Source organism: Planococcus citri, chromosome 5, assembly GCF_950023065.1.
Source record: "Planococcus citri chromosome 5, ihPlaCitr1.1, whole genome shotgun sequence".
Taxonomy (NCBI): Eukaryota; Metazoa; Arthropoda; class Insecta; order Hemiptera; family Pseudococcidae; genus Planococcus; species Planococcus citri.
Window position 1 is genome coordinate 51438089 of NC_088681.1, and position 18997 is coordinate 51457085.

General features: G+C 33.5%; 1 protein-coding gene across 4 annotated transcripts in view; it reads left to right on the forward strand.

Moving 5' to 3' along the window:
* Positions 1 to 18997, forward strand: part of LOC135849338 (uncharacterized) — a 181731-nt gene that overhangs the window by 112112 nt on the left and 50622 nt on the right. For 3 of the 4 annotated variants that reach the window (XM_065369721.1, XM_065369722.1, XM_065369720.1), the window contains exon 2: positions 12673 to 12836. The exons of the other annotated variant lie outside the window; for it this stretch is intronic. In XM_065369721.1, the coding sequence (XP_065225793.1) occupies positions 12673 to 12836 (164 nt within the window). The remainder of the gene's footprint in view (positions 1 to 12672; positions 12837 to 18997) is intronic. 4 annotated transcript variants of the gene reach the window in all.

The following is an 18997-nucleotide window of genomic DNA, read 5'->3' on the forward strand; positions in this document are numbered from 1 at the left end:
CTTCGAATTTATCTGTTTTGTGAACTGGTACAATAAGACACGAGTGAAGAATTTATTCAAATTTTCGTTCAAAATAACTTGATTAGACGAATGAAGCTGCTTTTGTGTAAGTGGAAGACTCTCTGGTCCAAGATATTCATTTTTGCAATCAATTCACTTACTTATATCATAGGTAAATTCTAGCAGTTTCATGTTTTTGGCCAATGTTAATGCGATAATTATCCACGTTTCGTCTTTGAATTTGAAAAAAACATCTAGATAATTGCTCAATACGACGCCCTCATCTTTCACTAAACCGAAGCATAAATCTTTGAAGAGCGGATTTTTCCCATCAGTTGGAATATAATCATCTCCAATGTAATATAACTACATAGGTCAATGATTCAGCGACGGAAAAATACTGATTACATAATTATACTTAGGTTGATCGATGAGACGATAGTAAATAATACTCACTCCTCCATTCTTATGAGGTATATCTTGATTTAAAGCTATTCTTGTATTTTTATCTCGATATGGTAATATGCTAGCTAGAACTTCTTCCTTCATGTCAGAATCTACAATGGTTTGAGTATCGTCTGCATTTTGTGAACTTCCCACAGGAGGAGCAGAAGGAGCTGGAGGACAGCAGCAGCTGGGAGAGTTACTCGGTAGAGGTGTCGTTAATGCCTTGGAAAAATTAAAATGTGTGAATTTATTGATTTTTACAAAAAGTTCAATTTATGAAAATGCTTTGCTTCTGCGTCAGAATTTTTTAAAATAGTTCCCTTTTCAAGAAAAAACTTTACCTGGCCCTTCAAACCATATTAGCCTTCTAGTTAGGAGTCCCTCAAAGTTGAAAAAATCACAAAAAATGAGAATAACTCAAAATCAGGGAAAATGTTTTGAAAATATTTCATTTCCACATTGGAATTGTCCTACATACCCCCCCCCACCTTTTTGAAGAAAAAACGTTTGTTGGACCGCCAAATAACTGTGGCTCTTTTGTATGGAGCCTCATCAAATTTGGGAAAAATAAAACATATGAAAAATTGATGCCTGTAGAATTTTTTTGAAAATTTTTCATTTGTGGGCAGAATCTTTCTAAGTAAGCAATTTTTCAAGAAACCCCTTTCCTCGGTCTTCCAAATGATGTTGGTTCCCTATAAAGCCCCTCAAAGTTGAAAAAAAATCAACAAAAAACTAGTAAGTACCTAATTCATCATATCTGTACAAGTTTTTTGAAAATTTTTCATTTCTTTTGAGCAGATAGTACTTTTAGATAACCACTTTTTCGAGAATAACACCCTCTGGTCCTCCAAAATGATGTTAGTTCCCTTGTATGAAACCCCCACAATTGAAAAATATCGAAAAAGATGAAAAATTGATGTCTGCAGGTGCAAATTATTTGAAAATTTTTTATCTGTGAGTAAGATACTTTTAGATTTTTTTTTCCAAAAAAATAAAAAAAATAGTTTCCAGTCTTCCCAACAATGTTGGTCGCGTACATAGAGACCTCCAAAGTTAGAAAAAAAAAAAAAGAAAAAAGAAAAAAGATGGAGGTATAGTCTCCTCTGCAAAGGAAAGTTTTAAGTAGGTGTGGAGATGTTTTTTGCTATGTACAAACCTAAAAATAAAATCTCATTGATGAGTATTTTGAACGATTTTTTTTCAATGTCAATAAATCTTCTGTGAAAAGACATATTTTATTACAAGCTCTTGAAAGGTAGACTTGAGATCTAAAACGTCAACTTCAATGTTACTCAAAGTCAAAGTTAAAAGAAATTGGTCATTTTTCTATGAGTAAACGTTTTTGAAAGGCTGACATGATGTGATGGATTCGGCGAAATTTATTCCAAGTTCTTGAAGGTGAGACAAAATATTGTAAAATTGTTAAAATACTTGTTAGTGGTGAATTTTTTCTGAGTTGTTGCGCTTTTCTAATGAAGATCGACCAAATCCGAGGATTGACGAAATGCAGAATAAAAAATATTCATTTTTTTCATTTTTCGATGGGGAGATCTCATTATGTCAAAAGTATTTATGAAAATGGACCAAATCTAGAGATCAGAATGTATGAAAAAAGTATAAGTAAGTTTCAATTTTTCGAACTTCTGATATGTGCTGTGATGGGGGGGATGGGGGTGGTGGCTTCCTGGCAAGACTTATTTTTACCAGAATGATTGGAGAAATTTTTCTCATGAAACCCGCCAACATTAGAGCATTATCAAATATTTTTTCACTAGGAGGTATAAATAAGAGCTCCCCCCTCTAATCCACTTGGGTGGAGGTAGAGGGCTAAAATTGGTATATCCCGTACAACAACGACCATGCTAATTTCGATGTGAATGTCGACCCATCCACATCCGTCTCTTTTGGATGCCACATGTCGATGTGAATTTCGACCTTGTGTCGAGCTAATTGTCGATGTAATTGTCAACTGATGTTGATCTACATTCGTGTCGACAATTGGCTCCACACAGGGTCGAAATTCACTTCGACATGGGGCATCCAAAAGTGACGGATGTGGATGGATCGACATTCACATCGAAATTCATGTCGACCTCCTGCTTCGTTTAGTTATAGAATTTGAGTTTTAAAATTTTTCATTTTTTTCCAAAAATTAATTCCTCTGATGTGGCTAATGCTAGTGCTGAAAACAGCATCGCCGCAAAGTCCACTTCCGAAGAAGTACAGACAAAAAGTCTGTATAATCAAGAAGTTCAACAGAAATCCCTTATATCAAAGATGGTGCAATACTTTATCTGCGAGTACTAAACTAATCCATTTTCATGTCAACATGTCGATGTTAATGTTGATGTGAAATTCGACATCAACAAATACATCCACAATATCAACATCATATCATCTACAACTCCAAACTGCGGAAAAGTGAATAATTTCATCAATTCCCTAAAAAATTCGTTTTCCACATTGAACAAGATCATATTTTTGAATGTTTACTAAAATTTTAAACGCTAAAACAGAAATTTTAATTCTGAAAAATTGGTCGACATAGTTGTAGATGTAAATTTCGAGCATCGAATTTTACATCTACATGTCGCGATGGCATGTCGAGGTATCAGAAATAATGAGAAAATTTCGAAAATTTTCATTTACCTGGCTTTTGTATGGACAGAAGATTCCTACTAAATAATTAATTGATCACTTTTCCATCATATGTTGGAAAAAAACCTAGTCGATGTAAATGTCGACGTCGACAATTGTTGTGCGGGATAAGTCGATTTTACTCAAGTAGGGACTTGAGTGAGGTGTTATAACTAGAAAGTTCACAATTTTAAAGATTTTGTTTGTAAAATTGGGGGCTCACCGACACCATTTATTTTACTCCGAGGGGACTGAAAATTTCATGGCGTGATTTTCTCTCCATGGGGCAACAACTGTAAATAAGGTACACTCTAGTACCTATGGAGATTTGCTTTCCAAGTTCAAAAAAATCAAAAAAGTCCAGGTAAAATTTTTTTCTTTTAGGTAATTGAAAAAAATTCACGAAAAAATTGACGAACACTTTTTTTAAGTTAGGTACCTACAAAAAATTTAAAAAAAAAAAAATTGAAGAGAAATTTTAAAAAATATTTTTTTTAAATTGAAGAAATTTTTTTGAAAAAATTTAAGGAGAGTGGGAGACGTTTTCTCTTGGAAAAGGTAGGTAGGTATTCTTTAGTTGAATTCCGAAGCAGACATTTAAAACTTTCAGAAAACCTTTCACCGTTTTTTGATTTTTTTTTTTTTTTTCGATTTTTATGGCTCTGGTCAGAAGGGCTAGTATTTCATAATATGTACTGTTTGTGAAACAGAATGAAGATTTTGAAATTTTTTTTTCGAAAATGATTCTGTTTTGGAAGCTTAGATACAGCTTTAGAGACCGCGAGTAGGTAGGTACTTATTTTTGACTACGAACTTACCTTGCTTTTTGAAACACATATTACCAAGAATACGATCACATTGTTCAAAATAACGTTCATTCTAACTACTAGAAATGCTTCGAAATAAAATTCAAAGTATTATTTGCATCGGCGTGAAATCATTTGCGTGTAAAATATGTAGAAATTTTGGCTGAATTTGAATAAGTCGTGTTTGATCAGCTGTTTAAAAATAATACTTGGAAAAAAATCCCCGAATTTCGATTCAGATTATCTATTTTGTATAGGTACTCTTCGTTCGAAAATTTTCCATTTTCGAAACAGAATAAAAGTGATGTAGGCTACGATCATTTCTACCACTGTAATGTTGAAAAATAAACGTCATATTCTTGCGTCATTTGGATAGTCGAAGCGTTTATTCAGAATTTTGACTCGAATTTCAGTTAAATGAAAATTTGATGGGATGAGCATAGGTATCAGTTATTGGGAATATCCTTGAGGATTGGAAGTTTCTCAGTAAGTATCCCCACAATATTGGGATTTTTCGACCTCAATTTGGTATTTTTGAAAATTTCATTTCAAAAGAGCAAAATATATTTTGAGATTAGGTTTCGAGCAAAGCTTATTTTTATATCTACATAAATATGTGGGATATTTTGCGAGCCAAATGCGTATTGATACGATAAAAATTCTGTTTGCAGATACGTATTTTAATAATTTTTGTTTGAACATCTGTTTAAAAACGATATTATTAGAAATTTCGTCAATTCTGGTTTACAATCGACACATTTTGTTCAGGTATGGCGAACAATGACGTGCATTCGCGAGGAAAAAATTCCTACGTCAATGCCCCCCCTACACCTTTTTTCTCGTTCTCGAGCCATGAAAATGAACCGACTAAACTGCAAAACCTATTCGTGTTCATTCACTGGTGAAAAAACGTTTTAACGAGTTGAAAAAGTTTCAAAAGAAGGAAATTAATTATATTTGAGTATCTTTTTAACGCACAGGCAAAGAACGCGGGCTCGTTTTTGAAATGCTTATAAATAGAGGCAAAGGGACGCGAAGTGTTGCTGGCTGCGTCTTGTTTCCTGTCTGTTTTCCGGCACAGCATTCACGTATACGCAATGAGTTTTCTTGTTGTATTGTTTTAACGCAACAGACTCGCGCCGAAGGGGTGGCTTTAATTTATTTTAAATGTTAACACGCAGTACATTGCAGCGAAAAGGTTTCTCGTTAATTCGTTGCGAGCAAAAAGTTGGTAATTTTTCGCCTTTTCTTTCTACTCTCGTTTGAGTACCGCGAACTTGCCGAAAGTAAAGTGATGTAATTAGCTAGGGAACTATGCCGGGAAAATACAAGTGCCGTCTATACATATACTCGTAGAGCAGCGATATGAACTGTTTTTTTCTGTCTTTCTCCAGTTTATGCAGTCTATACTAACCTAAACCTATGTACTTATTATTTGTTTTGTATAAATGATAGGTGAAGCTGCAAAGATATGATATTCGATAAGCGTAAGTACGATAAACAGAGAGAGAAAGAAAATACACAGACCTTGGAAGGAAATAGAAAAGATGGAAGAAAGACAGCACTGCTCATACTAAAAATAAAAAAACAAACAAGAAACACGAAGGGAATAAAAAAGAGCAAAAAGCTACGCTCAAGTACACTGAAAAGAAAAAGCAGATCTCGCTCGACTACGCTGAGAATTATTTTAATTAATTTTCGTAAATAAAATTAAACTCTTTCGCGAGATGCTGAGATTTTTCTGCAACCAACGAGCTTTCGTAACACGCCATGCGATGAATAGTACAGAATGGAATTTGTTTGCGAGTTGAGATATTTTAGTAATCGTGTCTCGACAAGTAGACAGAAAGCGAAAGAGAACCAGAGATTGTGAAAAAAAAAGAAAGCAAATGCTCGACAACTTCGAATGATAAAAATCTTTCAGCGTTTAATTAAAGTCGAAAATTCTCGGTAATTTATTTGATATAATGAGCCAGTCGAGGGCTGTGGTGGTCGGGAAGGGGGGGGTAGATGTTGTGTGTATAGAATTATTCGCGTTGTCGAGTGCATAATAAGTAGAGTACTTGTCTAAAACAACACAAGACGTTGAAATTGAGCTTATCGAATTTTTTCATTCTGGAATTTTTCTCCAAGTGATATCGGGGAGGGGAGGGCCGGAGGGGGTACAATTTTTCTGGTTGTAAATTCGCTCATTAGACTCCCTGTGTACTCGTATATCGTCTTCAATCATGAGAAAAGGCAAAAATATACCTTACACATTCACAAGCCATGGAATATTTGCGTTTTTAGTCGGAAAATTCGACCACGTGTAAAAACATCGGTTTAGGAAAACGAGAAGGGAAGACGTCAACGTGGATTTTTTTTCTGGATGATTTATGACGTATGTTTCAAAGGTTTCGGAATTGTTTTGATGATGTTTGATGTGACTTGCTTATTTTTTGCGGCGTATTTGTCGAGGCTTTGATACGTATATGTAGCCTTTTCGCCTCTCTCCCTAGAGGGCTTCGAAAACCAGCGTAGAAAGCGGTCAAGTTATTGGCATCGGAAAATAAACACTACACAGTTCATTTACTTTTCGATACATCCATCAAAATACCTTCAATATGCTCGTACTATCGAGTAGAAACATGCGGAATTACAGGGAGTGTGGATGAAGCTTACAGCCAAATAATCGCACAGACTATACTTACAGTATATACACGATAAAATGCCTCGAACAAAAAGCTATGAAAAAATTGACAGATTTTTTTTGCTATACGATGGAATTAGGAAGAGGAAAAGAATATGACGCGTAAAGCGAGTTTCAACCGCGTTATTTTTAATATTGTCTCGAAGCAGTTTTTATCGAGTCTTTTGGTTACTAAAATTTCCAGTTTAGGCTGTGATTTCGATCATATCTTGTGGGAAAAAAAGCTCATTTAGAATATGTAAAAAAGCTCGTTAGGTTTTTTCCCCCTTTTTCTTTGAACGCTTAAATTTCATTTTGTAATTCGACCACAAACGCTTGGTGTAATTTTAGAACTTGTAATTTCTTTAGCGGATTTCACAAAGTCGTTATTTTTTATCGAGTCGTGGTTTGCTTTTTCGTTCCTATTTCTTACTTATTCCACTCGGCTGGTGAGATGGTATCGAGTCAGTGCGACTTTCCAGTTCTGGCAACAATGCTGGAAGAATAATGCATTAAAATCATGAAAAATCACCAATGTGACATGTGTGAAGAAATTTGAGTAAAATTTGACAAGATTCAGCATCATTTACAGAAAGAATTGTGGTAACATCTAAAACAGTCTTATAAATCATCAAAAAAGAGTAAAATTTCAGAAAAATTTGCTAAAATAACTCTTGCTAAAAGGTTCCTTATTTACCTTAAAATTAGGCACTTGAAAACCCGAAAAATGCACCAAAATTGATGACATGAACAAATGTTCAAAACATATCCCATTTAAGTCAATTACCAAAAACTACCGGGTCATTTTGAATTTTCAGCAAAGTTTGGCGACCAATGGGACTTTTTGAGGTTTATTTATTTTTATTTTATTTAAAATTATACTCACTTCAACCTTTTAGGTTATTTCGTGAGTTCAAAAATGCATAACTAATACTTAATTTAAACTATAAATTTGTACAATTTTGTGTCTAAAAAATAATTGCCAGATTTCAAAGATTTTTTTAAAGAAAGAAAATTTGTTTTATATTTCCTTCATTCACTGAATTCAGCGGTTCCGAAAACATACAATAAGCCACGTAGGTATCCTGTGATTTTTCATTTTTCTGGAAATTGGAAGCGAGGTGCAAGGGAAAGGGGGCGTCGGAAGGGTCAAATAAAAAAAAATTACATTCGTATTCAGCGTTCTCAAAACCCTAGTAAACCATACGTTACACAGTGGGCCACAGACCCCCCAAAAACGGCGATAATTCGAATTCAACCCTTATCGATGTGCAATACGTCGAATAATATGTTTTCGAGGTCGTAAAATTCGAATCTGCACTTATTTTTTTTGTAGGGGTGGGGGGTGAAGCGTGGGGAGAGGAAAAATTTCAAATGTTGCTTATATTATCGTGTGATATATCGATTAATATGTTTTCGAGGTCGTAGAGTTCGAATCCGGAGTTATTTTTTTGGTAGGGGTGGGGGGTGAGGCGCGGGGAGGGGGCAACTTCACATTTTGCTTATATTATTGTGTAATATGTCGATTGATATGTTTTCGAGGTTGTAGAATTCGAATCTGCACTTATTTTTTTTGTAGGGGTGAGGGTGAGGCGTGGGGAAGTGAAAAATTCCAAATTTACTTTTTGATGTTTTTTTTATACCACTGATTTTTAATGTTTACAGTTTTTTACACGAAATCGGAACATATTTTGGTCTAAAACTTATAGAACATGGCAAGACAATGTGTTCTCTTCTGCATAGGAAGGTGTATTTTGGAGTGGTGTATACTATGCTTTCGCGATTTTTTGCACAAAATTGCACATTTGCTCTGCAGGTCCATTTTTCTATTAAAAATACATCAATTTTCTTCACAATTGCGGATATATCGCAATTTTAGGATCGAATCATGATATACTCGATTCAATTTTGATTGAAATACATTATTTGAGGTATAAAATGATTTTTTCAAATCAACGATATAAACAACCTCAAAAACATAACAAATGGCATATTAAACGATAATGTGAGCAAAATTTGGAATTTTTCACCTCTCCACGCCTCACTTTTAATCCCTACCAAAAAAATAATTCTATATTCGAACTCTACGACCTTGAAAACATATTAATCGATATATTATACGATAATATAAGCAAAATTTGAAATCTCCTTGCTCCCCACGCCTCACCTCCCATCCCTACAAAAAAAAATAAGTGCAGATTCGAATTCTACGACCTCGAAAACATATCAATCGACATATTACACAATAATATAAGCAGAATTTGAAATTCCTCCTCCCCACGCCTCACCCCCCACCCCTACCAAAAAAATAACTTCAGATTCGAACTCTACGACCTCGAAAACATATTAATCGATTTATTACACGATAATATAAGCAACATTTGAAATTTTATCGCTCCCCACGCCTCACCCCCACCCCTACAAAAAAAATAAGTGCAGATTCGAATTCTACGACCTCGAAAACATATTATTCGACGTATTGCACATTGATGAGGGTTAAATCCGAATTATCGCCGTTTTTGGGGGGTCTGTGGCCCACTGTGCGTTACATGATTGTTTTTTCAATTTTCAGGATTTTTTTCTGAAGTAGGGGAGGGGTAATGGGACGTTGGAGGGGTTGAATCCAAAATACAAAAACAAATTTTGACTAAAATTTTGGGGCTCTGGACCGAGAGGCTTTAGGTATGAGAATCCCATCACAAAAAGTTCATGATGGCAAATATTATGAAAATGTATGTTTGAGGGACTGTTTTTTTTCAAATTTTTAAATTACACCTTCAAAATTTGGCAAGCTTTTGAAAATTGAGCTTTCAAAAAAAGTTAAACTTTGAACTTTTGGATTTTTTGGGAAAATTTCTTAAAAGTACATTGTACTCTCAATTGCCTTTAAAACGACGCAAATGGATTGAAAACACGAGAAAAGGACTCATGTCTCAAAAAAAAGCTTTTGACCCGTAAATGTGCAGGTTTTGGTCAAAAGTTCAAAAAGTTTTGAAAAAAGCTTTCAAAAGCTTCAAAAAGCTCAAAAATTGATACAGTATAAACAAGCGTGACGATGTATACGCGAAAGTACGTGTGGTCCACCTAGAAAGAGCTTGCCAAAAAATGCTTTTTCACCATATTTGCAAAACTTTTGAAGAAAGCTTAAAGCTGCAAAAAGTTAAAAAAGTTTAGATATGATATAAAAATATAATAGCAAGGCGGTTTTTTTGTGATCGTTCCTTTGGAAGAACCGCCGAACCGATTTTGTTCGAGGATGTCTCAAAAAAAAGCTTTTTACCCGTAGATGTGCAGGTTTTGGTCAAAAGTCCAAAAAGTTTTGAAAAAAGCTTTCAAAAGCTTCAAAAAGCTCAAAAATTGATACTGTATGAACAAGCGTGACGATGTATACGCGAAAGTACGTATGGTCCACCTAGAAAGAGCTTGCCAAGAAATACTTTTTGACCATATTTGTTAAGTTTTATAAAAAGCTTAAAGCTCGAAAAAGTTGAAAAAGCTTTTTACATGACATAAACAATAAGAATTCTTCGATACCCCATAAACATTTTAAATTACGTAAGAGGTCTACCTAGAAAGTGCTTGCCAAAAAATACTATTTGGCTATATTCGTAAAGTTTTGAAAAAAGCTTAAAGCTCAAAAAAGCTCAAATGTCAAATTTTCCTTATATTATTGAGTAATATGTCGATTGATATGTTTTCGAGGTCGTAGAGTTCGAATCTGGAGTCAATTTTTCGATGGGGTTGTGGTATCAAAACTTTGGAAAGTTCTGAATAAAGCTTTGAAAAGCATCAAAAAGCTCAAAAAGTTCAAGGCAGTATAAATGACTGTGTCGATGTATACGCGCGAGTATGTATAGTCTACCTAGAAAGAGCTTGCCAAAAAATGTTTTTTGACCATATTTGTAAAATTTTGGAAAAAGTTCAAAGCTGGAAAAAGTTCAAAAAACGTTATACATGACATAAACAATTAGAATTTTTCAGTAGGTACCCAATTACTATTTTAATGTATGTATGGTCTACCTAGAATGTGCTTGCCAAAAATACTTTTTGACCATATTCTTAAAGTTTTGAAAAAAGCTTAAAGTTCAAAAAAGCTCAATTGTCAAATGTTCCTTATATGATCATGTGATATGTCGATTGATATGTTTTCGAGGTCGTAGAGTTCGAATCTGGAGTCATTTTTTTGGTGAGGTTGTGGGGTGAGTCATGGAGGAGCTTAAAGCTTTAAAAAGTTCAAAGAGCATCATACTTCATAAGAACAATTGAAATTCTCCAGTGTCCAATGAATATTTGAAGTACATATGTATAGTCTCCCTAAAAAGAGCTCCCCAAAAAATACTTTTTGACCATATTCGCAAAATTCTGAAGGAAGCTTAAAGCTGAAAAAAGTTCAAAAAGCTTCAGATATGATGTAAAAATTAGAATACTCCAGTGCCAAATGAATATTTTAAAGTATGTATAGTCTACCTATATCCAGCTTGCCAAAAAATACTTTTTGACCATATTCGTGAAATCTTGAAGAAAGCTTAAAGCTGAAAATTTTTTAGAAAGCTTTAGATATGACATAAAAAATTAGTATTCTCCAGTACCGAACCAATATTTAGAGTACTCATAGTCTACTTAGAAAAAGCTTGCCATAAAACACATTTTGACACATTTGCAGTTTTGAAGAAAGCTTAAATGAAATCCTAAAGCTTAAAAAACATGAAAAAGCTTCATACAACCAGTATTCTTTACTACTCAATAATATTTTAATTTGAAAATAGCTTTTAAACTTTAGTTGTGATGGTTTTTATCAAAAGTTGAAAAGTTTCTGAAGGGAGCTTTAAAAAGTTTTTAAAAAGCTCAAAACAGAAAAACAGCGGTGTTGATGTACACATGAAAAAGTGCGATTTTCAGCACATTGGGTAGTGAAATTAATCCTCGAACCATGGTTTCATTTTATTGAGTCCTGGAGTGGTTATATCTAGCATCTCACTTTTTCATCAACTTATGCAAGTTTCGGACTATTTGGGAAAATCTCTACTGTTGTATGTAGGAGTTTAGATTTTTCTACTGAGGGGTTGAATTTTTTTTGTGAGTCCTTGAGAAAATTAGAATCCGTTTTGGGGAAATTCCTAATTGCATTTTTGACTCAGAAATTTTGAAATATTTCTAAAATTTTGTCAAGTATTTTATTAAATTTTTTTTCTTTAGTCCAAAAGGCTCATAAATCTGAGGGGTTTAATTTTTTTGTGAGTTTTTGACAAAGTTAGAATCACGTTTTAAGGAAATTCCTAATTGCAGTTTTGACTCGGAAATCTTGGAATATTTCTAAAATTGTGTCAATAAGTAAGTATTTTATTGAAGTATTCTCCAGTACCAAACCAATATTTAGAGTACTCATAGTCTACTTAGAAAAGGCTTGCCATAAAATACATTTTGACACATTCGCAGTTTTGAAGAAAGCTTAAAAAAGTTCCAGGTCAAAGTTAAGTGAAAGTTTGAAATTTTCAGTCATGTGGTATTAGATCCAATCCAATGTGTTAGTTTCATTTCAACTGTAGGAAAAAAAGAGTCTTTTTGGAATTTTTCAGCAACTTCTGCTAAAAAAGTGATAAGTAGGTAGCCTAATTTGCAATTTTGCCTAAAACTTGAAATTTTTGCCAACTTTTTGAAAAATGAAACTGACTTTTCAGGCAATTGTTATAAGAAAGATGATACTTTTTCTCAACTTTTGTAGAAAAGTAGGACATTATTTTAATGAATGATAAAGCGATGACAGAGTGATGCTTTTTTAGGATATTTTAGAGAACAATTTACGCTTTGGGTTATTTTTGATGAAAAAGTAAGAATTATTGGAATTTTTTCTTTGAAACAATTTTTTTTCTAGCCATAACCTTTCACAATTTCCGGCAAAAAGCAACAATAACAATGTTAGTAAAAAGCAAGACTTTTTGGGAATTATAGGCGAAAAAAGATACTTTCAAAATTTTCAAAATGAACAATTCACGTCTAGGAGAGGAGCGCAGTATGCGCGAAAAATGGGTTATCTAGTTATTATTTTATTTTTAATTTTACGAGATTATACTCGTAGATACGTCTTTAACGAATTACCTATGTATTTTGCAGGTTCCAAAACTCCAAACGCCTACCAACATGACTCTTCGACCAAAGGTTACAACGAACCACAATTTCCATCAGCGCAATTCGACCATACGGACGAAGAAATCGTCAGCAGACCTGGCGAAAGCATCAGCTTACCTTGTTCGGTGAAATATCTCGGCGATAACGTAGTAAGTAACGAAGTATACCTACACGCCTTCTGTTTATCCGAGCTTCGTATTCGTATTATAGTCTCGTTATTAATTTTACTTTTAATTAAGAACGCTGATGACTAAAGCTGAGTGAAAATGAGTCGAACGTAGGCGTATTTGTTTCGTATTATATCTCGAAACTATGCTTATTCTTCGTTGAGAAGAAGGAAATGTTTCAGTTAGCTTTTGCGTAGGCAATGGTTTACAATTAGCAGCAAAATTTGTGAGATTTTCAGAATGTCAGTAACCTTGTTATGTACCCCTTTGGCTGGGTTGTGGGAACTTCCAGTGTTGCGATGGTTAAAACCTTTTTTACCGACTTTGCCGTGAAACGGAAAAGTAAGGTATTGTATTTGTCATGATGGTTGAGGATTTGGGTGGGGGTGGTTTTTCTTGACGTTTTGGAGTGTGCTGATCACGATAAGACGTATGGCGCAAAACGAGATAAGTTTATATATATATATATAGCCGCATACAGGCAAACTCGTAACGTTTTGTATAAACAGCAATCTCAAGACCCCTCTATAACTTCGTTGCTGTGCATGCGCTCGACGCGTCACCCCATAGGCCTGATAGTACTCGATGTTAGGCCGCGTTATATTCGTAAACTTGATTTTTTGGTGACCTGTGGAAAGTGTCTCATTGCCGAAACATCTATTTTTCAAGAAAGCTTTTTTTTTAAAGTCTCATACATCTCTGTTTTTCGCAAATACCTTTTTAACAACGCATCCTACAAAAAAATAACCAGCTCTGAGCAGAAAGGAAATTTTATTCTCTACAATTTCCTTCGTAGGCATTTTTTTCCTAGGATGCATACTTTTCCCATAAAATTGATGTTTAGGTTGAAAAACACGAAAATTCGGACCTGTATAATCAACTCTAAATTAAAATTGAGCAGTCAAAAATTCATTTTAGACGATTTTTGACCACGCCATGTGAAAGAGGAGATCTTCAACCACCAAAATCATCAAAAAGAACGTAAAAAACGTAAAAAATGATTCTTGGCAATAAACACCTTTTCCTCATATCTTCATACTTATTAATTAGGCTATGTACTCATTTGAAAATTGAGTCAAAAGTGAAATTGTATAAACAGCAATCTCACGTCCCTGCTCAAACTTTGCCAGTAGACTCCCCACACCTTGTAGATTCATATAGCACCTCATAGCAAAGTCACGTCCTAAAAAGGTTACAAGTTTGCCAAAACGTTATGAGTTTGCTGGTTAATCAAGAAAAAGGTTACGAGATTGCCCCCTAGAATATGTATATATATATTTATTTATTTATTTATTTATAGGTATATCAATTTATGTATAAATTTGTGTCACGCTGAACTCAAAAGCTCCGAACTTTAAGTCGAAACTGATGATGGCAAAATATTGCTTTGATACTGAACTAGAGAAATTTTTAATTTGGTCGAAATCGATTCAGCCGTTTACGAGATATGCACGTTTAAGTGTGTTTCAACGTTATGGATAAGCAGAAATTTATGTAAACCCTTATATCTCGCAAACGGCTTATCCCCTACAAACCGATGGGGTGGGTAGGGTGTGTAGGTTGCAGATTGGTGCGCCGGAGGTCGGGTGTTCGAATCCCGCGCGAGTCTAGAGGCGAAAATTTTTTGTTAATTTTTTTGTTAATTTTATCCGTCCAAAATTTTTTTGCCATAAAAAATCAAAATTTTTCAAAAATTTCTACTGTAATTTTTGTTTCAACAAAAAACATCAAGTTTTTGGTAAATAGCCAGTAAATTGTGATAATTTTGTTGTTTTTTTTTGGTGAATTAATAGTAATTTTTAGTAAATAAAATGATTAGTTATTTTTGGTGAATTACTCGTAATTACAGTTGGTCGAAAATTTTGGTAAATTGCTTGGGTAATTTTTGTTTTGGTAAATTATTGGCGTAATTTTTTATTAGTAAATTGGTATTCCAATTGGTAAATTTTCGTAAATTGCTGGGGTTATTTTTGGTAAATTGGTAAAAACCTTTGGCAGTAAATTACTGGGGTAATTTAAAAAAATTCGGTAAAAAATTCGGTAAATTAGTGAGGCTAATGTTGGTAAATTGCTGGGGTAATTTTTGGTAAATTGGAAAATTGGTAAATTAGTGGGTAATGTCTGGTAAATTACTGAGGTAAATGTTGGTAAATTGCTGGGGTAATTTTTGGTAAATTTGTAAATGTTGGTAAATTGGTAAATTTTGGTAAATTGGTAAATTTTGGTAAATTGGTAAATTTTGGTAAATTGGTAAATTTTGGTAAATTGGTAAATTTTGGTAAATTTATAAATTTTGGTAAATTTATAAATTTTGGTAAATTTATAAATTTTGGTAAATTGCTAAATTTTGGTAAATTGCTAAATTTTGGTAAATTGCTAAATTTTGGTAAATTGCTAAATTTTGGTAAATAGCTAAATTTTGGTAAATTGCTAAATTTTGGTAAATTGCTAAATTTTGGTAAATTGGTAAATTTTGGTAAATAGCTAAATTTTGGTAAATTCCCGACAAACCATCTCGACTTTCAGTTTGAGGTCGAGTTTTGATCGAGTAGAAATCGGCGGATATTTTTGATCATTTTTTTGACGATTTTGAGAATCGACAAAAAATATACAAATAATCGACTGATAGTTTTCAACAATTTTAAACAAAAAGTAAGATTGATGAAAACTTGATCCCAAATCTTCCTCTATTGGAGTACATTAATCGACAACAATTTCAAGATGAAAATTCAAATCGATTTTAGGTCGATTTCTTGATGAAGACCTAAACTTGACTGCAAATATTTGTTGATTTTTCTTTCTCTGTAGACATCAATTATGCATATAAAAGTTGAAGTCAAATATAGGACGATTTTTACCAAGTCATGAAAATGATGTGAAAATTGATTAAAAATTGTTCTAAATTTGTGATATCGTAATCGATGCCTTTTTTTGAATTTCAATGTTGGATCGATTTTTTACCAATTTTTTGCTCAAATTAAAATATGTCAAAAATTGATTCAAAATTGTTGCAAAATGGTAGTAAAATTGATTACTTTTTAAATCATAAGTTGGATCTATTTTTCGTCAATTTTTTGTCAAAATGATAAGACTATGAAAACTTGATTTGAAATATCTATCGATTTTGCCTTGAAAATAGACATTAATTTAGCACATAAAAGTTGAAGTTGATTTTAAGCCAATTATCACTTAGAAATGAAAATGGCGTGAAAATTAATTAAAAATTAATGCATATTTGTGCTGTTGTAGTCAATTGTTTTTTTAAGCTTCAAAATTTGAATAAATTTTTCATTGATTTTTTGATAAAATGAAAATAGTCAATACTTGACACAAAATATTCATCAATTTTTTCCTTAAAAATATAAAATTTTTTCTGCTTATTGAAGTTGGAGTTGATTTTGACTCATTTTTGCTGAGAAATGAAAATAGTATGAAAATCGCTTCAAAATTTTATGATTCCAAAATTGATAAAAAATAGACATCAATTATTCATCACTGACATCAATTTACTACTCGCAGATAAAGTGTGTAGCAAAAACTATAAGTAGTTTTTCAAAAAACTTCAATGTTGGAGAAAAGAAGTGTTATAACATTTCGGTCTCAGGGGTCATCTAGATCCAATTTTTGAGTCGAAAAAGAGTCGAGGTGCAGGGATTTTCCCCATCAAATCATTTTAAATATCAATTCACAATATAATATTATGTATTTGCATTAATATGCACTAGAATATGAAGAGCAATTTTCTGAAGATTTAAGGTCGTTTTTCATAAGCTCGACACAAAATTGATCAGAAAAATGTGTCGATAGAATGTACTCAAAACCATCGACACAGATATTGAGTCAATTTTGCATCAAATCACAAATAAGTGTTGAAAAATCAACTGAAAAACTACACACACTCTTCAAATTATCGACACAAAATATGTGGCGATGCTCAATATGAAATATGCTTGATGGTAAATTTGGGTCAATTTTATACCGATAATGTTCGAGAATAGGTCGATTTTATGCCGAAAAAACTGATGAAAAGGAAACAAATCGGGCCAAACTCAACTCAAAATTTGAGTCAACTCGACCCTTTTTTTTCTCGATATTGTGTCGAGGTGGTTTGTCGGGTTGGTAAATTTTGGTAAATTGGTAAATTTCAGTATTTTGTTTTGTAAATTACACGCCTCAAATTGTTTATAAAACCAATTGTTTAATTGTTTGTTTATTTTCCTGTATAACAGAGCAAAGTCGGTTAATCTTGCCTACTGCGCAAGATGTTTTTTTTTTTTTAGTTCTGGTTTTCTTTTTTAAAAAGTTGGTTTCTTAAACCTTTTTTTTTCAGAAAAAAGAACCATACTTGATTCTTCAAAATTGAATAAAATTGTACTCTCTTTGCATTTTTTCAAAGATAAATTTTGAAAATTTCTGTCCCTACTTTTCTACTTTGAAGAGAGGAAAAAATGCAATTTGTGACGTCACTATCGAGCTTAATTTCAAAGCAAAATTCAATTTGAAAAAAAAAAAAAAACTGACGAGACACAATAATTGATGTAAAGTTTTCTTTCTTTGGCAAAGTAGTTGAATAGTTCATCGCCAGATCGCGCCGATAATATTCATTTTCGCGATTTACGATATAGTTGCTCGCGAATTGCATAATACATATATCAAAATACACGTCGGTGTATAAATGAAAGGGATGGTTGGCAGTTTGAAAATCTGTAGAAGGAGTGTGTCAGTGGTGCGCCTCCTTTCCTCGGTAAAAAGCTAACTCGGTGTACCGACCGTCAGCAGCAACTCACGCGTTAAGTTTGAATAATTATTTATCTACTTTCTGTATAAATAGTACCTACTCTCGCCTATACCTACCTATCTACTCACCTAGCTGGCTGGTATCTCGTACATAATGAATGCAGGCGTTTGGCGTTTTATATCATTCGCGAAGAAACTATATATTACTCGCTACTAAAGGTTAATACTTCGCCAACAAACCAAAGTAATCGCTCTCTCGGGTACAATACATTGCTCAAAAGTGTTTGATATCCGCTACCTATAGTACAATGCTACGGTACAATAAAAGGTAAATCTGCAATTCTGCATCACCTGTACTCTACCCTTCTAACCCTAGCTATTGGTATCTGGTATCTATATGGAATGTGAACTAGTATACACGTAGGTACCTATACCTACCAACCAGGCTATAGAAATATGTGCTTTCTGCTGACTAAAATGGAAATGGCTCGCATTATGAGCGAGAAAGAGCACGAAAAAGAAATTTGATTGGGTACCTGGGGGAGAGATGCTACGAGAAGGGAGCTAAAGTTGCTTGTTAAGGTACCTACTTGGTAGTGTAGGTACCGAGAGCAATCAGCTTCATTTTGGCCGGAAGTATCGGAATTTTTTTTCTCGCGACGTGTCATCTTTCTCACTGCATAAATTTATAGCGCGGTTCGTGGAGTTCTTATGTGTACATTGTACAATGGTTTAAATTTACGAGGTTGTAGGGAGCGATGCAAGTCGTCTGGATTGCATGAATAATTTAAATGGCATTTTGCCAGTAGGTGCAGTGCGGTATTTTGCGAGGTGGAATTTTATTGTTTGCGGTGTATAAATTTGTTATTTTCGGTTTACATGCATACAGATGTCATGTACTACTTAATGAATTTTAAATAATTTTATTTATTCATTTATCGAGCGTTTCGTGAGTCTTCTGTGGTAATATTCTGATTTTCGAGTTGAAAATTTGCTTATAAAGATCGTGATAAAACAATACGTGAGACCTGGATTCAAAATCGTAGACGTCAGGGTTCTGAAAAATACACTCAGCAAAGGAGATATTCCAATCGAATGGAGATGAAAAATTGAAAGATAGGTAATCTAAAAATACGCCACAAGGCTACATTTGGGGTGTTGAATTTCATTTTTCAATTTTTGGTAAATTTTTTTCAAAAATTCAAAGATTTATTTTTCATGAAAAAAAATCAAAATTTTATTAAATATAGAGATAAAGCTAAAATTTAATTCATACCCTGATTTCGACCTCCTGAATCAATTGGTGATAGTTTCAAGCTGGTCTGGGGGATTCGGATTCTCCCATTTTGGAAAATTTGCCATAAAATGAAATTCCAAGGCGAACAGTTCTTGTGCCCTCTCAGATG